This window comes from Hypanus sabinus, assembly GCF_030144855.1.
Source record: "Hypanus sabinus isolate sHypSab1 chromosome Y unlocalized genomic scaffold, sHypSab1.hap1 SUPER_Y_unloc_12, whole genome shotgun sequence".
Lineage (NCBI taxonomy): Eukaryota > Metazoa > Chordata > Chondrichthyes > Myliobatiformes > Dasyatidae > Hypanus > Hypanus sabinus.
In genome coordinates, this window is record NW_026779013.1 from 415,291 (window position 1) to 442,197 (window position 26,907).

Below are 26,907 nucleotides of genomic sequence, written 5' to 3' on the forward strand. Positions count from 1 at the left end.
ACAAATGAATACTCTGATAATAAACCTCTCGAACTATAATATAAGCACTGTGGTTCAGATTCATTTCAACAAAATCACATAAGTTTTACCCAATATCATAGATTAATATAAAAGGAGATTGATGATCAAATTAAATACTGTTTTCTATTACAATTACATGTGAAAGCATTGTACGGTGGCAGTGCATTATCTGCAATATGTGTCTGGAATGATTTTGCTTATTTAGTCAATCAAAAGAATGTATCAGCGTACACATTATGAATTTCTCTATTGAAATATTAGAAACTAATACATATTTATAGTACAGTTGCAAATTTTTCATATTTCATTTAAATACCTACTTTGTTACCCAGTTTGTCTTTTCTTACATTCTTTTTAACTATTTCCATTAACCTTCAGAAAATTGAGCCAAAATATATTGGTCTCAATGTGATCCAATTCATCAGAATCCAGGAAACAACACGGCTGGCAATTTTACAAAAACTAAATAAAAACAATTGTCATGTTAAATTACAATAAGTTTTATTTATCATGAACCCACTTTCCAACTAAATTTCTAGTTGCGTGACCCACACAATGTACTAGATCACTGAACTTTTGTTCATCATAAACAAGAAAGAAGTACTTTCAACATTTCCAAAACAGAAATGACGAAGTATATTATTATACATTCAACATATACTGCGTATTGATTACTAAAATACAAAGCAACATTAAAGATGGCAGATGGCACAACAGTTCAGTTATTTTTTTACCTTGGACTGGCAGTTGACTCTCCCATAAATACAGTGTCTGGTTGCAGAGAAAAACGTAAGTGTTTTCTTAGTACCTTCTGTTCAACATTTTTGAAATTTTTCATCCGATAAATGTAACAGAAATTTTATATATATGAGAGAAATTAGACAGATACATAGTTTAGAAACAGATAAGGGTGGCAGGTTGGAGATACATCTCTACCAAAGGAGGTAAAAGACTTCTTTCCTCTGCTAGCCAGTAGGTCACCCTTGGGCAAAGTGTAGCATCTGCTTAGCCCTCTTGATCAGGGTCACAACAATGGGACCTAGGATGTTTATATGAGTAGCTAGTGCATATCATAAGTCCTAATTATGTGCATACTGACGCCAGGCAATCTCTGAAGAATATTGATAATGGCTGGGGTCACCCATCTTGTAAAGACACTGCCCAGAAGAAGGCAATGGTAAACCACTTCTGTAGGAAAATTTGCCAGGAACAATCATGGTCATGGAAGGACCAAGATTGCCCTCGTCATACGACACAGTGCATAATGTTGATGATGATGATGAAGTGGATGATAGTTTAAGTTTCAATCAGGTTTAAACATTTTCTGTCCAAAGCTCTTAAAAAAACCATGATTATTAAAATTATAGTTCAACTCTGCTTGACTGGGTTAGTTGTACTCTCTTTCCATTTATATAAATTGGTTTCAAAGTTCTGCTATTTACACTTTTTATCTGCTTCACTTTATAAGACAGATAAATCTTCCTTTTTTGATAAATTATAGAAAGTAGCCATAATCTGATCTTTTTGGCAGGTTCTTGGTGTTTTTATATAAAAGACATATAAATATAATACGTACTATGAAATTTCAAAGGGATTACATTAATAAGTTTCACTTGGCACAAAGAAACAAATCACAATTACAATGCCATATAAAGGGAAAATATTTTAGCAAAGGTCCAAGTTACAATTCAAATATAACAAAATCATTTATTTTGACTATTTCTTTTTAAATAAATTTATTTAATTCATATTTTTTAATAACATAACAGGTCCTACAGGATGAGAAATAAAAATATAACTTGTCTCTAAAGAAATGGCTGTACACTTTTTCTTGGTAAATGACACAAATATTAACAACAGAAAGAGAACACACTGATCATCAAGCAAAGAACATGAAAACAAAGCATTGCACCACTGTTAGGAAAAAATTGAAAATGAAGGAGTAGCAGAGGGGTAAGAAGGAGAGAAAAATTAAACCTCAGAGCACAAACTGAACTACTCGGTTATTCTCTCTGGATAAAGTGACATCACAGGGCTTAGTGGGGTTTAGTTCTGGCAAGCTTAGATCAGGAGGATGCATGAGGACACTTCTATTTTTATAATCTTGAAGTCTTCAATCTTCTCTTTTCCACATGACTGGTAGTGACAGCTGTGGCAAGCAGTGCAATTACTCAAGTCACAGAGGACAAGTAACAATATTGTGTTTGAAGGAAATACAATGAAGCTTGGAATGATGCTGATACTGTTGACAAAGTGGACCTTTCACCTCATAGCTGAATACATTCACCTGCAGAAGAAAAAAACAAAACTGACAATTAGCTTGATGTGATGGATGAATGAAAGAAATTTCAACTTTATAGCTAGTTTGTGACCTAGCTCATTAATACAGTGAGTGGTTGATACTAGCAGAACAGCAAGATTATGTGTGTCAATCAGTGAAGTTGACAGGTTTCCCAATATAGTCAGTATAAAACCAGTTAGCAGAAAAGAGCTTTGCTGGGTCCTGTGCTTAGTTGTGGATAATGCAGGGCTCCTAACAGATAATTAAAACATCCTCAGCCATGGATGAGATCCAGATGATTGAATGGTACCTAACATTTCCCCATTGACTGAGAATAGCTTTAGTGTAAACCTTGAAATCATGGGCTGGTAAGCCTGATATCAGTAATGCATTATGTTACAAGGTATTTTAAGGGACCAAACATATAATAGACAGGGACTGATTAGGGATAGTCAACATGGCTTTGTGTATGATAGACCATGGCAGGAACTTAGCAGGAAAGTTCATGAAGGCAAAGCAGAGGATGTTGTCTACATGTACTTTAGCAAGGCCTTTGATAAAGTTCTGCATGGAAGATTGCTCAGAAAGGTTCAGTTGCTTAGCGTTCAATATGAGGTAACTTGTATTAACCATTGGCTTTTCAAGAGAAGCGAGAGAGTGGCAATAGATGATTGTCTCTCTGAATGGAGGGCTGTAACTACTGGGTGAGGCATCTGTTTCTATCTGTCATCTATATCAACAATCTGGATGATAATTTTTTAAACAGATCAGCAAATTTGCGGATGACACCAAGATTGTATGTTTTGCCACTGAGTCCAGAAGCTGGAATGTTAATTTTAAATTATATAAGGTATTGTGAAGGCATAATTTACAGTTGATTAGCTACCTATTGGAAAGATGTCAATAAGATAGAAAGAATATGAGATATGAGGTCCTGAGTTATAGGGAAAAGTTGAATAGGTTAAGGGAGATTTGATATAGATATACAAAACACAAGAATTTCTGTAGGAACTCAGCAAATCAGGCATCATCTATAGAAATGATAAACAGTCAATATTTCAGGCCAAACCTCTTCCTCTAGAAAGTCTAAAAAGGAAGGAAAATGATGATGGGGGGTGGGGGGTGTGAGAGGCAGGGGGGTGTGAGAGGCAGGAGGCTAGCTAGAAAATGATGGGTGAAACCAGATGAGTAGGATAAGTATGGGGTGAATGGGGTGTCTAGGGAGGGGTAGCACCTCTGGTGGGGGGGCCTGCCGTGCCCTTTTTCAGAGCAGCTTGTCCACCTTTGGTCCCCACCTGGCACTCAGCTCTCACCTGTGGCTCCAAGTAGCTGTAACACGTGCAGTGGCCACACCCCGGTAAACCGTCTCGGCAGACGGGCCAAACCAGGTGAGGGTAGCCGACGGGTCTTTGACCCTCGGTGAGGTAGGGGACCTGTCTATCCCAACGTGTGAAGTCTGGCCTGGCAGAGAGCGGGAGACCAATTAATGGTCTAACAATCAAGGCGGCAGGGACAGCAGGTGTTGTAGAGCGCTAAGAGCATGACAAGACACTGAGACATCCTGGTCATCCGCTGCAGCAGGAGAGGTCTCCAGCTGCAATGGTTGTCTGTGCTACTGGATCAAGGTTTCTTCTGACAAGAGACGGGGATTGCCCCTGTGCAACGGCTGTTCCACTTAAAACTCCATCACGCACAGTTTTCTGTTACGTGATTCATCTCAGTCCAAACTTAACTCGTCAAGACCTGAGGCGATGTGCAGTGGCAAAGCCACAGGTGGAGACAACCACTGGCAGTTGTAGTCACAAACCTGCACGTAGGCCACTTTTGGACCAGTGATGGTTCGTCTCTGTACCTGGGGCAGCAGAGATGTCCTGCAACATCCAGGGTGACTGGGCAGCCCTCCTTATATCAGGAGGGTGTTATATGAGGAGGATATTATGAGAATGCAGGGTGACTTGGACAGGTTGGGTGAGTGGGCAGATGTATGACAGATGCAGTTTAATGTGGATAAATGTGAGGTTATCCACTTTGGTGGCAAGAGGTTATCTACTTTGGTGGCAAGAACAGGAAGACAGATTACTATCTGAATGGCGTTAAGTTAGGAAAAGGGGAAGTAGAATGAAATCTAGGTGTCCTTGTTCATCAGTCAGTGAAAGTAAGCATGCAGTGAAGACAGCTAATGGCATGTTGGCCTTCATAACAAGGGGAGTTGAGTATAGGAGTAAAGAGGTCCTTCTGCAATTGAACAGGGCCCTGGTGAGACCACACCTGGAGTATTGTGTGCAGTTTTGGTCTCCAAATTTGACGAAGGACATTCTTGCTATTGAGGGAGTGCAGCGTAGGTTCACGAGGTTAATTCCTGGAATGGTGGGACTGTCATATGTTGAAAGATTGGAGTGACTGGGCTTGTACACACTGGAATTTAGAAGGATGCAAGGGGATCTGATTTAAACATATAAGGTTATTAAGGGATTGGACACGCTAGAGGCAGGAAACATGTTCCTGATGTTGGGGGAGTCCAGAACCAGAGACCACAGTTTATGAATAAGGGGTAGGCTATATAGAACAGAGTTGAGGAAAAACTTTTTCACCCAGAGAGTTGTGGATCTATGGAATGCTCTGCCTCAGAAGGCAGTGGAGGCCAATTCTCTGGATGCTTTCAAGAAAGAGTTAGATAGAGCTCTTAAAGATAGCGGAGTCAAGGGATATGGGGAGAAGGCAGGAACAGGGCACTCATTGTGGATGATCAGCCATGATCACATTGAATGACTTTGCTGGCTCAGTTGTCTATTTTATCTATTAAGACAGCATTGCCCAACCTTGCATGAGAAAAGGGGTTAGAAAAGGTACCCTAAACATTGCCTGTTCCACAGCATCTGGATAGCTAACCATGGCTGGTGGATTATCTCCTTAGCAGTCAACATGCATTAAGAAAAACAAATAAAAGAAAACTCATCTTTGGGGCTTGGAATGTCTGCACCTTGCTGGATAGAGAGAAGGGTGTCAAGGCCTGAAAAACGAACAGCACTCATAGTGGCTGAACTTTGCTGTTATCACATTGACATCGCTGCACTCAGTGAGACCAGGCTTGCAGACGAGGGTTCATTACAAGAAACAGTGAGTGGGTATACGTTCTTTTGGAAAGGGAAACCACAGACTGATTGACAGGATCCATGGAGTAGTTTTTGCAATCAAAGCTGTTCTGCTGAAGAACATCCCTACTCCACCCAATGGAATAAGCTCACATACAGTCGGCTCTCCTTATCCGCGGGGGATTGGTTCCGAGACTCCCTGCGGATGCTCAAGTCCCTTATTTAACGTGTATCAGTGTGGTGGTCTTTAGGACCCAGCCGAACCCCAGACTTTATTTAACATGTCTCCGTGCGGTGAACATTAGGACCTGGCGGTGCAGCTCTCTGAATCCTTGCTGTTTCTGTTCACAAAAATAATCATGATCGCGATTGAAAATAAGGTGGAAGTAATAAAGTGATCAGAAAGAGGTGAAACACCATCGGTCATTGGAAAAGTGTTAGGCTACAGTCGGTCAACGATCGGGACATTGGAGATTGTGAAAGGTCTTGCTCCAATGAAAGCTGCAATTTTTTATTAAGTAAAACAGTGGTTAAATTATTGAAATACATTTGTTTCTTAAGTGTTTTATATGCATAGAAAGGTAAAATAGGTTCTATATACTAAGAATAACGTTTGACTAACAGATGCTAAACAACATTGGATGTACCTGTTCCGATCTCAAATCCGACTTAAAGTCAGACTCAGGAACGGAGCTCATTCATAACCCGGGGACTGCCTGTACTTTTAAATCATTTCTAGATTACTTAAAATACCTAATACAATGTAAATGCTATGTAAATAGTTATGTAACCCCCTGGGTCGCCTCAGGCTCGCTCAGCTCATTTCGTCTAGGGGGAGCAGCCTTTGGCCCCGCCAAACTGGGTAATCAGCTGGTGTGGATGCTGTGTGATGTCCCCGCCTCACCCAAAAACAGACAGTACACCATATGCGATTAAATGAGTACAATTTATAAAGGTTACTATAACTAAGTGATTAATAATGATACAGTATATATGAAGAGAAAATTAAAGAAAAGGCGCCAAACTTATCAAAGTCCAAACCACTTCGTGCACAGCCGTTGGAGCTCAATTTCTGAAGTCTTCTGGCCACCATTCGATCCCCTCCGAACTCCTCGACTCGCAGCTCAGGACCCTCCGAACTCCTCGGACTCTCCAAACAGCTCAGGACCCTCCGAGTGGTCAACCAAGCACATCTAGCTTCATCCCCCCCCACCTCGGAGAATCTCCCGGCCTCGGACCCCCCTTTGGGGTCCGATCCTTGCCCAGCTTAGAGCATTGCGTCCTCTCTCTCGACCCCCTCACGCCGATCTCCCCAAAAGCCCGTCAACAAAAGCTTACAGACTCAGAAGAAAGAACATTAATCCCCATTTGGTTTACAAAGGAATACCATTCTCGTTATCAGTAAATTAGCATTCCTGCTAGTTAACAAAAAAGAAGAAACCCTCTTTACACTCTCCCTCCACCAAATAAAAGTCATGTCCTCATGACTACTAAATAACTCGCCACCTTTCCTGCCAACACACCATAACCCAAGCACAAACAGTGACATCTCCTCCCCACACAGTAACCCTCACGCCCTGTTCCTCAGGCGCTACTTAGGCCAACTATCTGGGAGTTCCCTAACCCTTCTGAGACCTCCGTACCCCCTCACCTAAACCCTTCCGGCTCGGACACAACTGGGGATACCTTGGGCCCACTACCAACTCCTCTCTCAACCTCTCACTCAGGCCCCACACTGCACACAGCTAACCCTCCTCGCTACACCTGACTCAATGGGAGAAGGGCCAAAGGCCTCTTCCTCAATCGAGGGAAAGTCAGCAAAAGGCAGCATGTACCACACATCCAGCACATCATCCATCGAATCTGTATTCTTCCTCATTCCTGTGATCGGTAGCTGCTGTTTGATCTTCTCCAAACGGAAACATGTGGCCTGCACTGCTCCCGCAGTCTCTTCAGCCTCCTGTTCAGTATTCTCTGCACTTCTCTCCAGCTTTTTCTTCCTCATGACTTCTTCCAGATCAACTTTCAGGTTTTGCACTTCATTTGAACTGTCGATGGTCATCTTCAGGTTCCCTTCAAGTTTCCGCTTCTCTCTTCTGAGATTCGTCTGTAATTTCTTCACCTCTGCAAACTCCCCTCTCCGGGTTCTCAGTTTGCTATTACCCTCAGTCAGACAACTTTCTTCATTCTCTCCAACTTGTAAGTCTTCCGAATGGTTCCAGATCACTTTCTCCAGTCTCTCCGTCTTCATTTCAAACTTGATTCCGTAGAGACAGTCTCTCACGAGCTGCGACCTTCGTCAGCCCTGGCACGTGTCCCGAAAATACTTTAACTCGGTAGTTCTCAGCTGCTCCTGCAACGACCTCACTTCATATTCTCCTGAGGCAAATCCAAACACCAAGAGATCATCCACATACACCAAAACTCCAAACGCCTCCACGTCCCCTATGGTCTTCCACCTGCCCCGCAGGAAGGTTGCAAGGGCTCCAGATATGCCCTGTGGCATCTTTTCGGACCCGAAGACTCCTAGGGAATTTATAACGGCCGTCTTCTCCTTTTGGGCCCCACTCATCGGGATCTGGCAACATCCACTCCTCCGATCCAGCACCTTAAACCACATCGCACCACTCAGACAGGCCATCGCCTCTTCGGCCCTCAGGGCCATATTCTGGTCACTGACAGTGCGTCTCTTCAATGCAATATAATCCACACACACGCTGCCTACGTCTTCCACGGCTTCAGGGGCCAGTTGCCGCAACCTCTCTCTCTCCGAGGTGTCTTCAGCAGTCAACTCCGCTCCCTTGTGGTATTTCGCAGCGTCCACTAAGAGGGTCTCACCCTCAGACACTTCCCCCAGGCCGTACCACCACTGGCTCTTGTTTGAATTCGGTATCGGCCCAATGCTGCTACACACGTCCGCACAAGCAGCTCGAAACCCTGGGTGCATCGACAATGCCTCCAAACAGCGCTCACCCGCCTCCTCCGGGCAGGCCCCCAAGCGCACCAGCAGGATATTGGTTCTCTCTAGAACAGAAACGCTGCCCGTCTCAACAGGGTCCGGACACATCAGCATTAACGATTCCTGAAACTCAGTCTCCTCCACATTTGCCTCTAAGAACTCCATTTTCACTGACCAACAACCGTCGTCTGGATAATCACCGGCACTGGTACCCCGAATCTCCAGTGTCCTCAATGTCGCCAAGGGTAAATGCTTATGAAGGGTTATGAAACAAACTGTACAGCAACTTAACCGGTGCCCCGGTGCCGAGGATGGCTTTAACTTGACTTCCATCCATCCGTAACAACACCTGTGCGCATGGCCCCTCTAAGCCTTCAGGAATAGAGTCTGCTCCTTTCGGGAGTTCCTTGGTACATTGCTGGGAACGTGCTCCCCCAGAGACCCCAAGCCGTTCCCCCACTGGGCCTCCTCTAAGTTTCCCGACACCTCTCGAATCAACAGAACAACTGATCCCCTTGACAGATTCCCTTTGCACCACAAGCAATTTATCTGCCCCCCTAGGCAAAAAGGGATACCCTAAAAACTTCCCACCAATCTCCTGCCACGGATATGATAAGCCCCCCAGCTGCGGCATTTGACTTCCAGTCAAACCACACGCATTTTCCCACACTTTCCCAGAACTGGCAGCGGTCACTTCGAGGTAATTGCGCCCGACAGTTCTAACAAAGTCACCAGCCCGACCCTGTCACTTTTCCTCAGCCAAGCACTGCCACTCACCCAACAACTAAGAGGTCCGCTCCGCCCACGCTTCCGCCCCTTTAGGGCTGGACATTATTCCAATAACCGGGCGGAGCCCACCACTGCTGAAACATCCCAACCTGTCACTCCTCACTCTCCAAACAGTACGGACAACCCATGGTCCCATCACCATTTCGTCAGCACTAGTTGGAACTCGAACAACGATCTCGAGGCTAACCACCCCACCCAACACACACGCAGCGATAACCAGCAATCACACACCCACAAAGGCACACCAGCTCTTCGCCGCAGACACAATTTAAAGAGGGTGATCACACAACTTCCACAGAAATCAATCCCGGACGAGCACCCCACAATGTAACCCCCTGGGTCGCCTCAGGCTCGCTCAGCTCATTTCGTCTAGGGGGAGCAGCCTTCGGCCCCGCCAAACTGGGTAATCAGCTGGTGTGGATGCTGTGTGATGTCCCTGCCTCACCCAAAAACAGACAGTACACCATATGCGATTAAATGAGTAGAATTTATAAAGGTTACTATAACTAAGTGATTAATAACGATACAGTATATATGGAGAAAATTAAAGAAAAGGCGCCAAACTTATCAAAGTCCAAACCACTTCGTGCACAACCGTTGGAGCTCAATTACTGAAGTCTTCTGGCCACCATTCGATCCCCTCCAAACTCCTCGACTCGCAGCTCAGGACCCTCCGAACTCCTCGGACTCTCCAAACAGCTCAGGACCCTCCGAGTGGTCAACCAAGCACATCTAGCTTCATCCCCCGCCTCCTCGGAGCCAAAGGGGGGTCCGATCCTCGCCCAGCTTAGAGTATTGCGTCCTCTCTCTCGACCCCCTCGCGCCGATCTCCCCAAAAGCCCGTCAACAAAAGCTTACAGACTCAGAAGAAAGAACATTAATCCCCATTTGGTTTACAAAGGAATACCATTCTCGTTATCAGTAAATTAGCATTCCTGCTAGTTAACAAAAAAGAAGAAACCCTCTTTACAGTTGTTATACTGTATTGTTTAGGGAATAATGACAAGAAAAAATATCTATAAATGCTCAAGCGATGAGTGTTGGAGGGAGAACTTCCAGGTTTTCCCGATCCGCGGTTGGTTGAATCCGCGCATACAGAATCTGTGGATGTGGAGGGCCAACTGTATTATGAAGTTCCGCTTTCTTCTCAACAAGTCCCAGTATATCACCATTGTAAGTATCCATGCACCAACCCTAGTGAGTTTAGACGTAGACAAGGAAAGTTTCTACGAGGACCTGGACCAGACTATTTAGACAACCCCCTCCAGTGACAAACTCGTCATCTTGGGTGACTTCAGCGCTAGGGTGGGGAGAGACAGTGACAGCTGGGACGGAGTCCTTGGGGGACATGGGTTGGGAACACTAAACAGTAACGGCCTGCTGCTTCTGATCAAGTGTGCTGTGCACAACCTGTGCATCACTAACATGACGTTCAGACTTGCAAACAAGTACAAAACAACCTGGATGCATCCCAGGTCCAAGCACTGGCACCTACTTGACTATGTCATAGTACGCCTGAGTGACCTTCAAGATATCATCATCACCCGGGTCATGTGAGGTGCTGAGTGATGGACAGATGACAGGCTGGTTCGGTCGGTCCTCAACCTGCACATAGCCACTTTGCATCGTTAGCAGCCAAAGACTGTCAGAGTGTCATTCAACATTGGCAGACTGCAAGACCCAGGTCAAGTCCAATGTTTTCAATATGTACCTTATATGTTTTCAATATGTACTCCGCCAATTCACTGCTTGTGGGAACCTGTTCTGAAAAGTGGATGCAGTTCAAAGCTGTCATCACGCAGACTCCCAACAGGACTGAAAACCCGAGTGCATCAAGACTGGTTTGATGAAAACCATGAGACCATCTCAGCAGCCCTTCAGGCCAGGAACAAGGCCTATGCATACTGGCAGAATGACCCATCACCTGTCTCAAAAACACCTGCAGTCCAAAGTACAGGGGGAACTGCGTGAAATGCAGGACGTGTGGTGGCAGAGAAAGAATGAGCAGGAGGAACACTAGGCAGACATGCATACCACCAGAGTTCTTCAGTGCCTTAAAGTCAGTTTATGGTCCTTCTAAATCAAGATGCTTTCCCTCACTGTCATCTGACATGTCGAGCCTGATCAAAGACCAGGAAGGACTGAAAAACCACTGGGCTGAACACTTTTCCAATCCACTCAATAGGCCGTCCACATTGCTCCTGATGTCTTACAGCAGATCCCTCAGCAGCCAGTCCTGGATGACCTAGACCTGCCTCCCTCTATTGATGAGATCAAGAAAGTGATCACAGATGAACTCAAATAAAGCAACAGGGCAGGATGGCATTCCTGCCAAGATCTATAAACCATTAGTCCCAAATGCATTACAGGCATTACAAGATATCCTGGAAGATGCCTGGATCACAGAGGAGATGCCTGACGACTTCTGCGATGCCCTCATCATGGCTCTCAACAAAAACAAGGGAAGCAAAACAGACTGTGGAAACTACTTTTACCACTTCATGTGGCAGCTCATTCCATACTCCCACCACTCTCTGTGTGAAGAAGCCCCCCCCAATGTTCCCTTTAAACTTTTCCCCCTTCACCCTTAACCTATGACCTCTGTTTTTTTTCTTCCCCTGGCCTCAGTGGAAAAAGCCTGCTTGCATTCACTCTATCTGTACCCATCATAATTTTATATACCTCTATGAAATCTTCCCTCATTCTCCTACTCTCCAGGGAATAAAGTCCTAACCTATTCAACCTATACGGATGCCCGAGCAAATTCGTGAAGATGATTCAGCAGCTCCACGATGGAATGACAGGACAGGTCCTATACAGTAATGATACATCAGCTGCATTTACCACGTCCAATGGGGTGAAGTGGGGCTGTGTACTAGCCCCAGTCCAGTTCAATCTGTTAATCATTTGCATGTTGTCACGTGCTGTCCAAAGTCTGAAGGACGGAGTGTATATCAGGAACCGATTGGCCAGCTCCCTCTTTGACCTTCACCACTTGAACACACAAATGATGTGCCTCCATACAATCACTCTTTGCTGATGACTGTGAGCTCCTGGCTCACAAAGACAGTGGTCTACAGTTGATGCTGAACAAACTGTCAGACTATGTCCTATGGCCTGACTATCAGCCTGAACAAGACTGAAGTACTGCACCAGCCTGTGCCAAACACTAACCCCATGGAACCAAAAATCACTGTTGATGACACCCAGCTGGCAAATGTAAACAGCTTCAAATACTTGGGAAGCATCATCTCAGTGATGGGTCTTTGGACATAGAAATTGACTCCATGATCAGCAAGACCAGCCAGGCTCTGGGGAGGCTGCATACCAGAGTGCTTTATCAACACAACGTGCGCATCTCCACAAAGCTGAAAGTCTACAGAGGGTTACAGAAGGTTATACCTTCTGTCCTATATGGATGTGAGACCTGGACTCTGTACTGACGACACATCAAACAACTGGAGAATTTCCACATGCGCGCTCTCTGCTCCATCCTTGGCATTTGTCGGCAAGACCGTGTAGGGAAATAGAAACTGCGGCTGCTGACAGAATCTGCTGGCAAGCCCTGTGCTATGAAGCCTACACCAGTTTTGAAGACAGGCGCTGCCAAAAACTGATGGAAAACCTTGAGTGGCATCACAGAACAGCAGCCACAATTACTACAATGGACTTCCAGTGCCCCCATTGTGCTAGACTCTGCCCTTGCAGACAGGGGACTGCAGAGTCACCTCTGTGCTCACAGATGAACCGCACAACAGCGTGTCTTCTTTGAATCTGAAGGTCTAACACAAAGTAAAGGTACAGGACCAGACAGGAAGGAATCTAGCTGGAAAGGAGTGGACCATAGGAAAAGGGAGGAAGAAAAGGGCCCAGTTGAGAAGAGGTAAAGAGCTAAAGTAGGAAATAGAAGAAAAGGAGAGGCACAGAGAATTCTTTTTACTGGAAGGAGAAATTGGTATTCATGCCATCAAATTGGAAACACCCAAACAAAACCCAGACAAAATATAAAGTTTTCTTCCTCCAGCCTGAGGTTGGCATCATCGTTGCACAAGAGAAGGTCATGGACCAACAAGTAAAAATAGGACTGGGAATGGGAAATAAAGTGTTTGGCCATTGGGAAGTCCCACTTATGGTAGATGGAGTGGAGGTGCTCAATGAAGTGATTCCCCCCAATTTATGATGGGTTTCACCAATGTAGAGGAGGACGTATCAGGAGCTTGGGGAACAATAGGTGGCCCTAGCAAGTTTGTTGCCTCATGTGAAAGGAATGTTTAAGACAGATAGGATAAATGTAAACAGGTAGTTTTGAAGTTGGGTGAGATGAAATAGAGGCTCTGGGTTATGGGTGAAAGATGAAATGATTAAGAGGGAATATGAGCAGTAAATTCTATTTTCAGTAGGAAGTGAGAGAGAAATGAGCTGCTAAAGGCAGTGGGGATGCAAGTTCAGAAGTTCAAAGTACTTATTATCAGAATATTATTATCAATTTATTATCAGAGTATGCATATAACATACAACCCCAAGATTCATCCTCCTAGAGGAATCCACAAACCAAACACCATGGAATCTGTTACATGACAACATCAAACACTCAAGAAATGAGAAAAGAACACAAATTCTGTAAACAGCAAAATGCAAAAAATGAACACAAAGAATGTTAAACATTAAATATTAAACAGCAGATCCCCCAGAAATAGTCTAGGAGTGCCAGCCACTCATTTAGTTCAGTTCAGCATTATACTGATGACCGTAAGACATAGGAGCAGCATTAGGCTGTTTGGCCCATTGAGTCTGTACCACCATTCAATCATGGCTGATCCTTTTCTTTCTCCTCCTCAGCCCCATTTCATGGCCTTCTAACTGTAACCTTAACTATGTCCAATCAAGAACCCATTGATCTCTGCCTTAAATACACCCACTGACCTGGCCTCCACAGCTGCACGTGGCAACAAATTCTGCAAATTCACCACCTTCTGGCTAAGAAATTTCTCCCCATCACTGTTTCAAACAGGTGCCCCTCTATCCTGAGGCTGTGCCCTCTTGTCCTAGACTCTCCCTCCATGGGAAACATCCTTTCCATACCTACTCTGTCTAGGCTGTTCAATGAGACTCTCTTGATAAAGTATGTAAAAAGGTTAACAATTCATTAAACAGTAGCAGCCTGTTTTTCTGAAAGAAACCACAGATGATCAACAGATATGCTAATTTTGTTACTCAATGCTGAGCAATACTTCTATTTGAAGGTAGCCAGCTAGGGCTTCTGGATGCTTATCTCCTTGTGCAGTCTTGCATAGAGATAGGACAGCTCCAGCCTGTTTTGTGTGATTAGGCCATTATGCCTGTTCTGTAATGTGTCTCTCAGTACTGTCAAGCAATAGATAACTTTGACTCCAGCCTGTCTTGTGTGGGGGTTATCTGGATGAATATATTTGTGTTTTAAGAGAATTGTGAGTTAATCGGTGGATCGGGCAGGAACCGTCACAGACAGACTGTCCCTGTTTGAGTGACTAACTGAGTAATCCATGGGTACTTTGAATAAAGAGCTTGTACTTATACGCTCTCTGAGTGACTTTATCCGGATTCAACTTCCACACCCTCATCCTTCTGAATTCCAGCAAGTACAGACCCAGAGCTATCGAATGTTCCTCGTAAGTCTTTCATTCCAAGAATCATCCTTGTGAAACTCCTCTGGACCTTCTAATACCAGCAAATATTTTCTAAGATGAGCGATCCCAAACTGTTCACAATACCCAAGGTGAGGCCTCACTAGTACCTTATAAAACCTCAACATCACATTCTTGCTCTTGCATTCCAGACCTCTTGAAAAGAATGTTAACATTGCATTTCCCTTCATCACCACTGAATCAACCTGCAAGTTAAGTCCTTTTACATCTCAGATTTTTGGACTTTCTCTCTGTTTAGAAAATAGTCTGCCCATTTATTTCTACTACCAAAGTGCATGACCATGCATTTTCCAACATCGTATATCATTTGCCACTTTCTTGCCCATTCTCCTAATCTGTCTAAGTCCTTCTGCATTCTACCTGTTTCCACAACACTACCTGCCCCTCCACCAATCTTCATATCATCTACAACCCTGGCAATAAAGCCATCTATTACATCATCTAAATCATATGTGAGTGTGTGTGTGTGTGTCTGTGTTTATATATATACACATGATTTTCCCAGCCACAGACTAACTGGTCTATAATTTCCTTTATGCTGCCTACCTCCTTTCTTAAAGAGTGGAGTGCTCTGACACCATGCCAGAGTCCAATAATTTTTACAAGATCATTGTTAATGCTGCCACAATCTCTAATGCTTCCTCTTTCAGAATCCTAGTGTGCAGTTCATCTGGTCCGAGTGACTTATGTACTTTCAGGTCTTTCAGCTTTTTGAGCACCTTTTCCCTTGTAACAGTTTGCACCCACTTCTTTCCCTTCACATACTGTAACAACAGGCACATTGCTAGTTACTTAACACAGAGTCCATACAACATCAGGCATACTGCTAGTGTCTTCCACAGTGAAGACCGACACAAAATACTCATTTAGTTCAGCAGCCATCTCTTTGTCCCTCATTATTATTTCTCCTGTCTCATTTTCTAGGGGTGCTAAATCCACTCTCGTTTCTCTATTATTTTTACATACTTGAAAAAACTTTTACTATCCACTTTGATATTGTTTGCTAGCTTGCTTTCAGATTTCCTTTTCCCTTCTAATGATTCTTTTAGTTGTTATCTGTAGGTTTTATAAAACTTCCGAATCCAATATCTTCCTACTAATTTTTGCTTTATTGTATGCCCTCTCATTTGTTTTACAATAGCTTTGACTTCCCTTGTCAGCCATGGTTGTACTATTTTGCTATTTGAGTAATTCTTCCTGCACCTTCCTCATTTTTCCCAGAAACGTACACCATTGCTGCTGTGCAGACATCCCTGTTAGCAGCTCCTTCCAATTTAGTTTGGCCAACTCCTCTCTCACACCACTGTAATTTCCCTTACTCCACTGAAATACTGCTATGTCAGAGTTTATTTGCTTCCTATCAAATTCCAAGTTGAACATAATCATGCTCTGATCATTGCCTAAGGGTTTTTTTTTAACCTTAAGTTCCCTAGTCGCTTCCAGTTCATTACATAACACCCAATCCAGTATAGCTGATCCCCTAGTAGGCTCAATGACAAACTGCTCTAAAAATCTATCTCTTAGGCATTCAACAAACTCATTCTCTTGAGATCCATTACCAACCTGATTTTCCCAATTGACCTGCATGTTAAAATCTCACACGACTACCATAAAATTGCCCTTTTGACTCGCCTTTTCTATTTCCTGTTGAAACCTGTGGTCTACCTCCCAGCGACTGTTGGGAAGCCTGTGTATAACTGACATCAACATCCTTTTACCTTGCAGTTTCTTAACTCAGCCCACAAAGATTCTTCAGATCCTATGTCACATTTTTCTACTGATTCCACCTTCAGGGAACTACGCACCATTATTCCTAGATCACTCTGTTCTACTGCATTCTTCAATGCCATACCATTTACTATGTATGTCCTGTTTGGATTATTCCTACCAAAATGTAGCACCTCACACTTATCAGTATTAAATGTCACCTGCCATCGTTCAGCCCACTCTTCTAACTGGCCTAAATCACTCTGCAAACTTTGAAAACCTACTTTATTATCCAAAACGCCACTTACCTTAGTATCAACTGCATACTTACTAATCCAATTTTATCACCACATCATCCAGATCATTAATGTATATGTCAAACAACATTGGACCCAGTATAGATCCCTGAGTCACACCACTATTCACCAGCCTCCAACCTGACAAACAGTTATCCACCACGACCCTCTGGCATCTCACATCCAGCCACTACTTAATCCATTTTACTACTTCAATATTAATACCTAACGATTGAACCTTCCTGTCTAATCTTCCAGCACCATCCCCTTATCCGACATTTGACATATTTCTGTCAGAACCCCTGCTATTTCTACACTAACTTCCCTCAAGGTCCTAGGGAATATCCTGTCAGGACCTGGAGATTTATCCTCTTTTATATTCAATAAGATTTGTCAAACATGACCTTCCACGCTCAAGTCCATGTTGACTGTTCCTAATCAGACCCTGTCTATCCAGATAATTATATATACCATCTTTAAGAATACTTTCCATTAATTTACCCACCACTGACATCAAACTGACAGGCTGATTATTGCTAGGTTTAATCTTAGAACCCTTTTTAATCAATGGAACCACATGAGCAATTCACCAATCCTCCATCACCATCCCCTTCTCTGACATTTGACATATTTCTGTCAGAACCCCTGCTATTTCTACACTAACTTCCCTCAAGGTCCTAGGGAATATCCTGTCAGGACCTGGAGATTTATCCTCTTTTATATTCCTTAAAAGCGCCAGTACTTCCTCCTCTTTAATCGTCATAGTTTCCATAACTTCCCTACTTGTTTCCCTTACCTTACACAATTCAATATCCTTCTCCTTAGTGAATTCCGAAGAAAAGTTGTTCAAAATCTCCCCCATCTCTTTCGGCTCCACACATAGCTGTCCACTCTGATTCTCTAAGGGACTAATTTTATCCTTCACTATCCTTTTGCTATTAGTATAACTGTAGAAACCTTTTGGATTTATTTTCACCTTACTTGCCAAAGCAACCTTGTATCTTCTTTTAGCTTTTCTAATTTCTTTCTTAAGATTCTTCTTATGTTCTTTATATTCCTTGAGCTCCATGCTGCCTATATTTATTGTAGATCTCTCTCTCTTTTTCCTAACCAAGTTTTCAATATCCTTTGAAAACCATGGCTCTCTCAAACTTTTAATCTTTCCTTTCAACCTAAAAGGAACATAAAGATTCTGTACCCTCAAAATTTCATCTTTAAATGAACTCCATTTCTCTATTACATCCTTCCCATAAAACAAAATTGTCCCAATCCACTCCTTCTAAATCCTTTCACATCTCCTCAAAGTTAGCCCTTCTCCAATCAAAAATCTCAACCCTGGGTCTAGTCCTATCCTTCTCCATAATTATACTGAAATTAATGGCATTGTGATCAATGGACCCAAAATGTTCCCCAACACATACCTCTGTCACCTGGCCCATTTCATTCCCTAACTGAAGATCCACACTGCCCCTTTTCTGTGTAGAAAATTAAAATCTCCCACAATCACAACCCTGTACTTACCACAAATATCTGGTATCTCCTTGCAAATTTGCTCTTCTAATTCTAGCTCCACATTAGCTGGTCTATAATTTACCCCTATAAGTGTTACTACATCTTTCCCTTTTTTTTGGTGATTTATTTTTTTATTGAAGTTCATCAAACAAACATTTCCATAAGATGTATTTCAGACATTGTACATATATATCACTACACCTTTCCCATTCCTCAATTCCACCCAAACGGTCTCCCTAGACAAGCCCTCTAATCTATCCTGCCAGGGCACCGCTGTAATATTTTCTCTGACAAGCAACGCAACACCTCCCCATCTTGTCCCTCCGATTCTATCACACCTGAAGCCACAAAATCCAGGAATATTTAGTTGCCAATCACACCCCTCCTGCAACCAAGTTTCACTAATAGCTACAGCATCATATTTCCAGGTATTAATCCATGCTCTCTCATCCACCTTTCTTACAATGCTCCTAGCATTAAAGTAAATGCATTTAAGAAATTCTCTACCTCTTCCTCTCTGTTTATCTCTAACAGTACAAAGAACTTTACTGTCTTCTTTCTCTTCCTTCTCCCCACATCTTCGGTCTGAGCACTCCCCTTCTCTGTCACCTGCCTATCCTCCCTCACACTCTGTCTACAAGCTTGCTCTATTTGTGGACTAATCTCCTTTCTCCTAGTCTCTTCAATTTGATTCCCAACCCTAGCCTCCTTGCCCCGATCAGTTAAAAAAAAAGTTTCTCTCCGACCTTCTTTTACCTCTTCCCTCTCCGCCTCTTGCTGCGATTTCAATGTTATTCAATGTTTTAATCCATGAGGAGTGATGGAGCTGACCATGGGTATGCATTCTGCCATCAGATAATAAAGGCCACATACTCTGCTTTCAACCTAGGCTAATTCCCCAGGAGAGAGCAAAAGTGAAATATTGGTCAGTTGATCCAAAGTGGAAATTATAGACTACATATCTATGGCAGTTTAGAAGAAGAGCATTTAAAAGAAGTAGTAGTTCCATGAAGTACACTGTAGATACTATGGTCAAATCAACATGTACAAACAAGCTGGAAGAACTCAGCAGGTTGGTCAGCATCTGTGGATCGTTTCCCGAGTTCCCCCAGCTTGTCTGTACGTGTTGAGTAGTTTCATAAACTGTTCAAAGACGTCGCCATTTGTCGATGATGCCATCTTTTGACCATCTATCAACATATAAGAGAAATTTGGAAAGGTACATAAGTTGGAGAAGGAGGGTATGGAGGGCTATACGTCCAGGTTGATTGGACATGAAGATTAATTGTTTCAAATGGACTAGATGAGCTGAAGGGTCTGCAGCAGAAAAATAAAAGATCCGGTTTCACTGTAAATGAAAATAACTTGTCAGCAAAGAAAACACATGAATAAAGATGCTATCAACCACATATTGAAGAGAAGTAACACAGGTGGGACAACAACATTGAAGGACTTATGAAGAACTACAAAACCACAGTGATGCACTTCCCTGAGCTCAAAATACTTCCAAAATCCTAGTAAAATGTACCAAGAAAATATTGTAGGGGATTTGACTTAACCATCAAGACCTTGAAATAATGATTCAAATATACAGATCACACAACATGAAAAAGCTATTATAAAATACCTTCATTATTTTAACTTCCGCAGAATTTCAAAATATAACAGAAAGTCATTGATGTGAGGCTTTAACTCTATTTCATTCTTCACTGATAATGCCTGGCTTATTCCTACCATTTTCTTTTATTAATGCAATATTAGATGAACAAAATGTGCATAAATTCCTTAGAACAACTCTATAGCTCACCACGTTATTTGTTACATGCCAGCCTGCTCCAATCCGAAGGCCAAATCAGGATGTTTTGTAGAGAAGTACTTTGTTGTCAAGTGGTGGGTTCAGCTCTTTCAAAATGTCAGTGATGCATTTGGCAGGGTAGCAAGAGCTGTTTGAATGTGCCACACCTCCTCTGTTTGGTTCAGCAGAACTCTGGGAACATCCACGGTGCTCTGTGAAAAGCAAGTAAGATTCAATGAGAAGATTATTAAAACTATTTAAATCAATGTTTTACATACAAATTTTGGTCAGTTTTACCAAAGGTCAATGATAGAAAGAATGAATTTTCCACTGTTTTCCAATATACATTTCCTATTTCTAGCTATTCTTAGTTAGATTTACTAGTTTACAAATGATTGTTCGTCAAATCTGATTTTTAATACAGAAAATTGCAGAACGTGAATGATTCTAGGATCCAATTGCAGAGATTAACCTGCTTTCCAGTGAAAAACTACAAAACAGTATTACCATCAGCAAATATTTACACTAAATGATCATCAGAAATAACTTGCAGTTTCAGAAAGTTCAGCTTCTTTTGATTTTCAATTATCATTTTAAGATGGAGAGAGGCTATAATATATTGTTCCAGGTCGGCATTTTACAACGTCACACAGTGAATGGGCAAATCCAGGCAAAAATAGTGAAGTAACCCCTACAAGGCATAAAATATGGCTCACCATCTCCTTTCCTACTGAGAGATATTTCTCTGTGGCACTTCAGACAAGATCTGAAATTCTACACTCCTCCATTCTTGGGCATTGCATTCTCACTGCTTTCAAAGTTAGGTGCAGAAAATTAAATCAAGGTTGATCATAATCTGAACATATAATTTCTTCAGATTTTATGATCAATTCTCAAAATCACATTGAACTCTCGCTACTGCTCTGAATGGATTTTGCTTTCTGTCTTTAGAAATAACATCTGCATTTTTATAGAATCACAGAATGGTTACAGCATGTATGGAGGCTATTTCAAGTTCAAGTTCAGTTTTTTGTCATTCCTCCATGCTCATATATACCACCCAACAAAACAATGTTCCTCAGGAAAAAGTTTCACAGCACAGTACACATATTTTTGGAGGCCCTCGTTGGTCAGGCTATTGCAGCCTAGCTGCCTACATTAAGTGTCAACCAGTATGTAGGAGCAATACCATATGAACATCAAGCTGTTGTCCATACAGCAGGCTCCCTTATCTACACAGTTGATGAATCCAAATGAACAGTTGAGACTGATACAATTTGGCATCAGTGGCATTGCAGGAATTGCCAGCAGTGCTGAATTCAACATTGGACTACCTTAGTGAATCTAGCTCCAGATTATTCCTCAGGGTTTACTTTTGTAGCTTTCCCCATGAAGAGGTATTGCCACAGTGCAGCAGAGGTTTAAGATCAGAATTTTCCTTCTCCTGGATAAGCTGATGAGTCCCACAGCTGTGCAAAGCAACTTATTTTAAGGCGTTAATAACCCATCCTTCTGTCAACAGAAATAGTTCCTCCGGGCTTAACAGTTCAGCTGCATGTGAAGGCCAGGAGTTAATCATGGTTGTCATATGCTATTTGGTCCCTTAAGGTGGGGGGATAGGTGGGTAGGGTAGTACTGAGGATAAGGTCCTACTATCTGTTAAATGCTCCCAATAGCATGTGGCTCAAATAGTACATAAAGCTCACACACATAAAGTAATATTACCACAAATAAACTAACAAGTAATCGTGCATTTACAGTAGAACACAAGTGAAAAAGTTATCAAAAAGCTTTTGCTACTGGCGTTTCATGCTTTATGAAATCTGGTGGTGATGGCAGGGAATTTAGTAGTCTTGTGGCCGGGAGAAGATGATTATTTTCCATCCTAACAGTTCTCCCCTGCCTGATAGAGTGTTCAAAGAGAATGTTGGTCACAGGGAAGGAAACACCTACAATGCTGAGGAACATGCTTACAAAACGCTCCTGATAAATATCTCTGATGGGAGGAAGAATGACCCCAGTGATTTTCTCTGTTTATCCATACTAGTTCTATGCAAGAACAATCCTGCAAGTCCCACTCTTAGATCCTCTTCCAACAGCTTGAAAATTATTTCCTTTCAAAACTTACCCATTTCTCTCTTGAGCACCATAAAGAAATGTGCTTCCTAGATTTATTGATTGTTCTACATTATATTTTGAAATACTTTCAATTCTCATTAACTATTTAATAGTAATAGTATTTTGATGCCAAGGTTATCAAAATATAGCAATTCAGCTGGCAAAAGGATATGAAGGATTGCGTAATCTATAAAAGTTCAAAAGGCAAAATGACCTTATGCTCAAAATTCAACATGACTTACAACTGTTTGTTTACATTCCTATACAGTAGTGCTAGAGAGTTAGTGAACTTAAGACATTTTCTCTACTTCTGTAACAATATGAAGTAAAATATGATCAGATCTTCACATCCTAAAACCAAATATGCAGAATCCAATTAAATAAATAACAAAAAACATTATAATTGTTCATTTATTTATTGAGAAAAATGATCCAATATTACATGCATTTGTTGGAAAATATGGATATTTGCTTTCAGTAACTGGTCTGACCCCCTCATACAGCAATAACTTAAACCAGACGTTTCTGGTAACTGTTGATCAGTCCTGCACATCAGCTTGGAGGAACTCTAGGTCACTGCACTGTATAAAACTGCTTTAATTCTGGGATGTTGGTGGGCTTCCTTGCATGAACTGCTTGCTTCAGGTCCTTCCACAAAATTTCGATAGGATTAACGTCAGGACTTTAACTCAACCATTCCAAAATGTAAAATATCTTCTGCTTTAACCATTTTTTTGGTAGACTGACTTGTGTGTTCAGGGTCGTTGTCTTGCTGCATGACTTTATTTCTCAAGCTTCAGTTCACAGATGGATACCCTGACATCTTCCTGTAGAATTTGCTGATGCATTTTAGAATGCATAGTTCCATCAATGATGGTAAGCTGACTTGGGACCTGAGGCAGAAAGGCAGGCCCAAACCATAACACTGACACCACCATGTTATACAGATGAGATGAGACTCTTATGCTGGAATGCAGTGTTTGCTTTGAGCCAAACATAATGCTTGTTATTTAAGCCAAAAAGTTCTACTTTGCACACATTATCCACAAAACATTCTTCCAATATACTTCTGGCTTATCAAGGTAGTCTTTAGCAAACTTTAGATGGGCAGCAATTTTCTTCTGGGAGAGCAGTGGCTTTCTCCTTGCAATTCTGCCATGCATACTATTGTTGTTCAGTTTTTCCTGATGGTGGACTCACAAACACTGACAATAGCCAATGCAAGAAAGGGCTGTAGCTCCTTGGATGTTACCCTGGGGTTCTTTGTGGCTTCTTGGAATAATACAAGCTTTGTTTGGAATGATTTTTGTTGGTCAACCATTCCAGGGAGACTAACAGTGGTGTTGACTTTCCTTCATTTGTACACCATCTGCCTGAATGGATTTGTGGAGCACAACCTCTTTAGAAATTATTTTCTGGGACTACAGATACAAAATTCCCTAAAAGTGGCATCACAGGTAGAGAGGGTTGTAAAGAGAGCTTTTGGTACATTGGCCTTTATAAATCAAAGTATTGAGTATAAGAGTTGGAATGCTATGGTGAGGTTGTATAAGACATTGGTGAGGTCGAATTTGTAGTATTTCGTGCTGCTTTGGTTACCTAATTACAGGAAGGATATTAATAAGGTTGAATAGGTTAGGACTTTATTCCCTGGAGCATAGAAGAATGAGGGAAGATTTCATAGAGGTATATAAAACTATGATGGGTATAGATAGAGTGAATGCAAGCAGGCTTTTTCCACTGAGGCCAGGGGAGAAAAAAAAACATAGGTTAAGGGTGAAGGGGGAAAAGTTTAAAGGAAACATTGGGCGGGGCTTCTTCACACAGAGAGTGGTGGGAGTGTGATAAGTGATATGATATGAAGTGGTAAATGTGGGCTCACTTTTGACATCTAAGAAAAACTTGGACAGGTACATGGATGAGAGGGGTATGGAGGGATATGGGCCAGGTGCAGGTCAGTGTGACTAGGCAGAAAAATGGTTTGGCACAGCCAAGAAGGGTCAAAAGGCCTGTTTCTGTGCTGTAATGTTCTATGGTTCTATATCCTTTTCCAACCTGGAGAGCATCCACAAGGTCCTCTGATCGAGGTATGGCACATTTCCAAAAACCTGTGTGGTGAAGATCAGACTTTGATAGTGAAGATCCAGGTTTATGTTCTTTAAATAGGTCAGGGCCTGCCACAATCACAACTGATTATCATCCCATTGATTGAAACACCTGACTCTAATATCTTCTTTAAATATAACCATTTAACAATTACAGTATGGAAACAGGCCATCTCAGCCCTTCTAGTCTGAGCCAATGCTTACTCTCACCTAGTCCCACTGGCCCGCACTCAGCCCATAACCCTCCATTCCTTTCTTGACCATATACTTATCCAATTTTACTTTAAATGACAATACCGAACCTGCCTTTACCACTTCTACTGCAAGCTCATTCCACACAGATACGACTCTCTGAGAAGAGAAATTCCCCTTAAACTTTTGCCCCTTAACTCTCAAATCATGTCCTCTTGTTTGAATCTCCTCTACTCATAATGGAAAAAGCCTATCCACGTCAACTCTATCTATCCCCCTCATAATTTTAAATACCTCTATCAAGTCCCCCCTCAACCTTCTATGCTCTAACGATTAAAGAACTAACTTGTTCAACCTTTCTCTGTAACTTGGGTACTGAAACCTAGGTAACATTCTAGTAAATATCCACTGTACTCTATTTTGTTGACGTCTTTCCTATAATTCAGTGACGAGAACTGTACACAATACTCCAAATTTGGCCTTACCAATGCCTTGTACAATTTTAACATTACATCCCAACTCCTATACACAATGCTCAAGGCCAGCATACCAAAAGCTTTCTTCACCACCCCATCCACATGAGATTCTACCTTCAGGGAACTATGCACCATTATTCCTAGATCACTCTGTTCTACTGCATTCCTCAATGCTCTACCATTTACCATGTATATCCTATTTTGAATATTCCTACCAAAATGTAGCACCTCACACTTATCAGCATTAAACTCCATCTGCCATCGTTCAGCCCACTCTTCTAACTGGCCTAAATCTCTCTGCAAGCTTTGAAAACCTACTTCATTATCCACAACACCACCTATCTTAGTATCATCTGCATACTTACTAATTCAATTTACCATCCCATCATCCAGATCATTAACGTATATGACCAACAACATTGGACCCAGTACAGATCCCTGAGGCACACCTCTAGTCACCGTACTCCAACCTGACAAACAGTTATCCACCAGTACTCTCCGGCATCTCCCATTCAGCCACTACTTAATCCATTTTACTACTTCAATATTAATACCTAACAAATGAACCTTCCTAACTAACCTCCCGCATGGAACCCTGTCAAAGGCCTTACTGAAGTCCATATAGACAACGTCCACTTTCCTCATAACCTCTTCAAAAAATTCATTAAGATTTGTCAAACATGACCTTCCACTCACAAATCCATGTTGACTGTTCCTAATCAGCCCCTGTCTATCCAGATAATTATATGTACCATCTCTAAGAATACTCTCCATTTATTTACCCACCACTGACGTCAAACTTACAGGCTGATAATTATTAGGTTTACTCTTAGAACCCCTTTCAAGCAATGGAACCACATGAGCAGTACGTTAATTCTCCCGACATTTGACATATTTCAATCAGAGTCCCTGCTATTTCTACACTAACCTCCCTCAAGGTCCTAGGGAATATCCTGTCAGGACCCCAAGATTTATCCTCTTTTACATTCCGTAAAAGCGCCAGTACTTCCTCCTCTTTAATCGTCATAGTTTCCATAACTTCCCTACTTGTTTCCCTTACCTTACACAATTCAATATCCTTCTCCTTAGTGAATACCGAAGAAAATAAATTGTTTAAAATCTCCCCCATCTCTTTTGGCTCCACACATAGCTGTCCACTCTGATTCTCTAAAGGGCCAATTTTATCCCCCACTATCTTTTTGCTATTAATATAACTGTAGAAACCTTTTGGATTTATTTTCACCTTACTTGCCAAAGCAACCTCGTATCTTCTAGTTTTCTAATTTCTTTAAGATTCTTATTACATTCTTTATATTCCTCGAGCACCTCATTTACTCCATGCTGCCTATATTTATTGTAGATCTCTCTCTTTTTCCAAATCACATTTCCAATATCCCTTGAAAACCATGGCGCTCTCAAGCTTTTAACCTTTCCTTTCAACCTAAAAGGAACATAAAGACAATGTACCCTCAAAATTTCATGTTTAAATGGCCTCCATTTCTCTATTACATCCTTCCCATAAAACAAATTGTCCCAATTCACTCCTAAATCCTTTCACATCTCCTCAAATTTAGCCTTTCTCCAATCAAAAATCTCAACCCTGGGTCCAGTCCTATCCTTCTCCATAATTATATTGAAACTAATGGCATTGTGATCACTGGACCCGAAGTGCTCCCCAACACATACCTCCGTCACCTGACCTATCTCATTCCTTAACGGAAGATCCAGCACTGCCCCTTCTCTAGTCAGTACCTCTATGTACTGCTGCAAAAAACTATCCTGCACACATTTTACAAACTCCAAATCATCCAGCCCTTTTACAGAACGGGCTTCCCAGTCTATATGTGGAAAATTAACATCTATCACACATTACATCCCTA

General features: G+C 42.1%; 1 protein-coding gene across 3 annotated transcripts in view; it reads right to left on the reverse strand.

Moving 5' to 3' along the window:
- Positions 1–232: 232 nt before the first annotated feature.
- Positions 233–26,907, reverse strand: part of LOC132386016 (serine/threonine-protein kinase SIK3-like) — a 295,240-nt gene continuing 268,565 nt past the window's right edge. Inside the window, exons 23-24 of one of the 3 annotated variants that reach the window (XM_059958283.1) lie at positions 20,149–20,348; positions 233–2,308 (exon numbers count right to left, since the gene is read on the reverse strand). In XM_059958283.1, the coding sequence (XP_059814266.1) occupies positions 20,194–20,348 (155 nt within the window). In that variant the 3' untranslated portion in view covers positions 233–2,308; positions 20,149–20,193. The remainder of the gene's footprint in view (positions 2,309–20,148; positions 20,349–26,907) is intronic. The other 2 variants (XM_059958282.1, XM_059958284.1) reach the window with 2 other exon arrangements.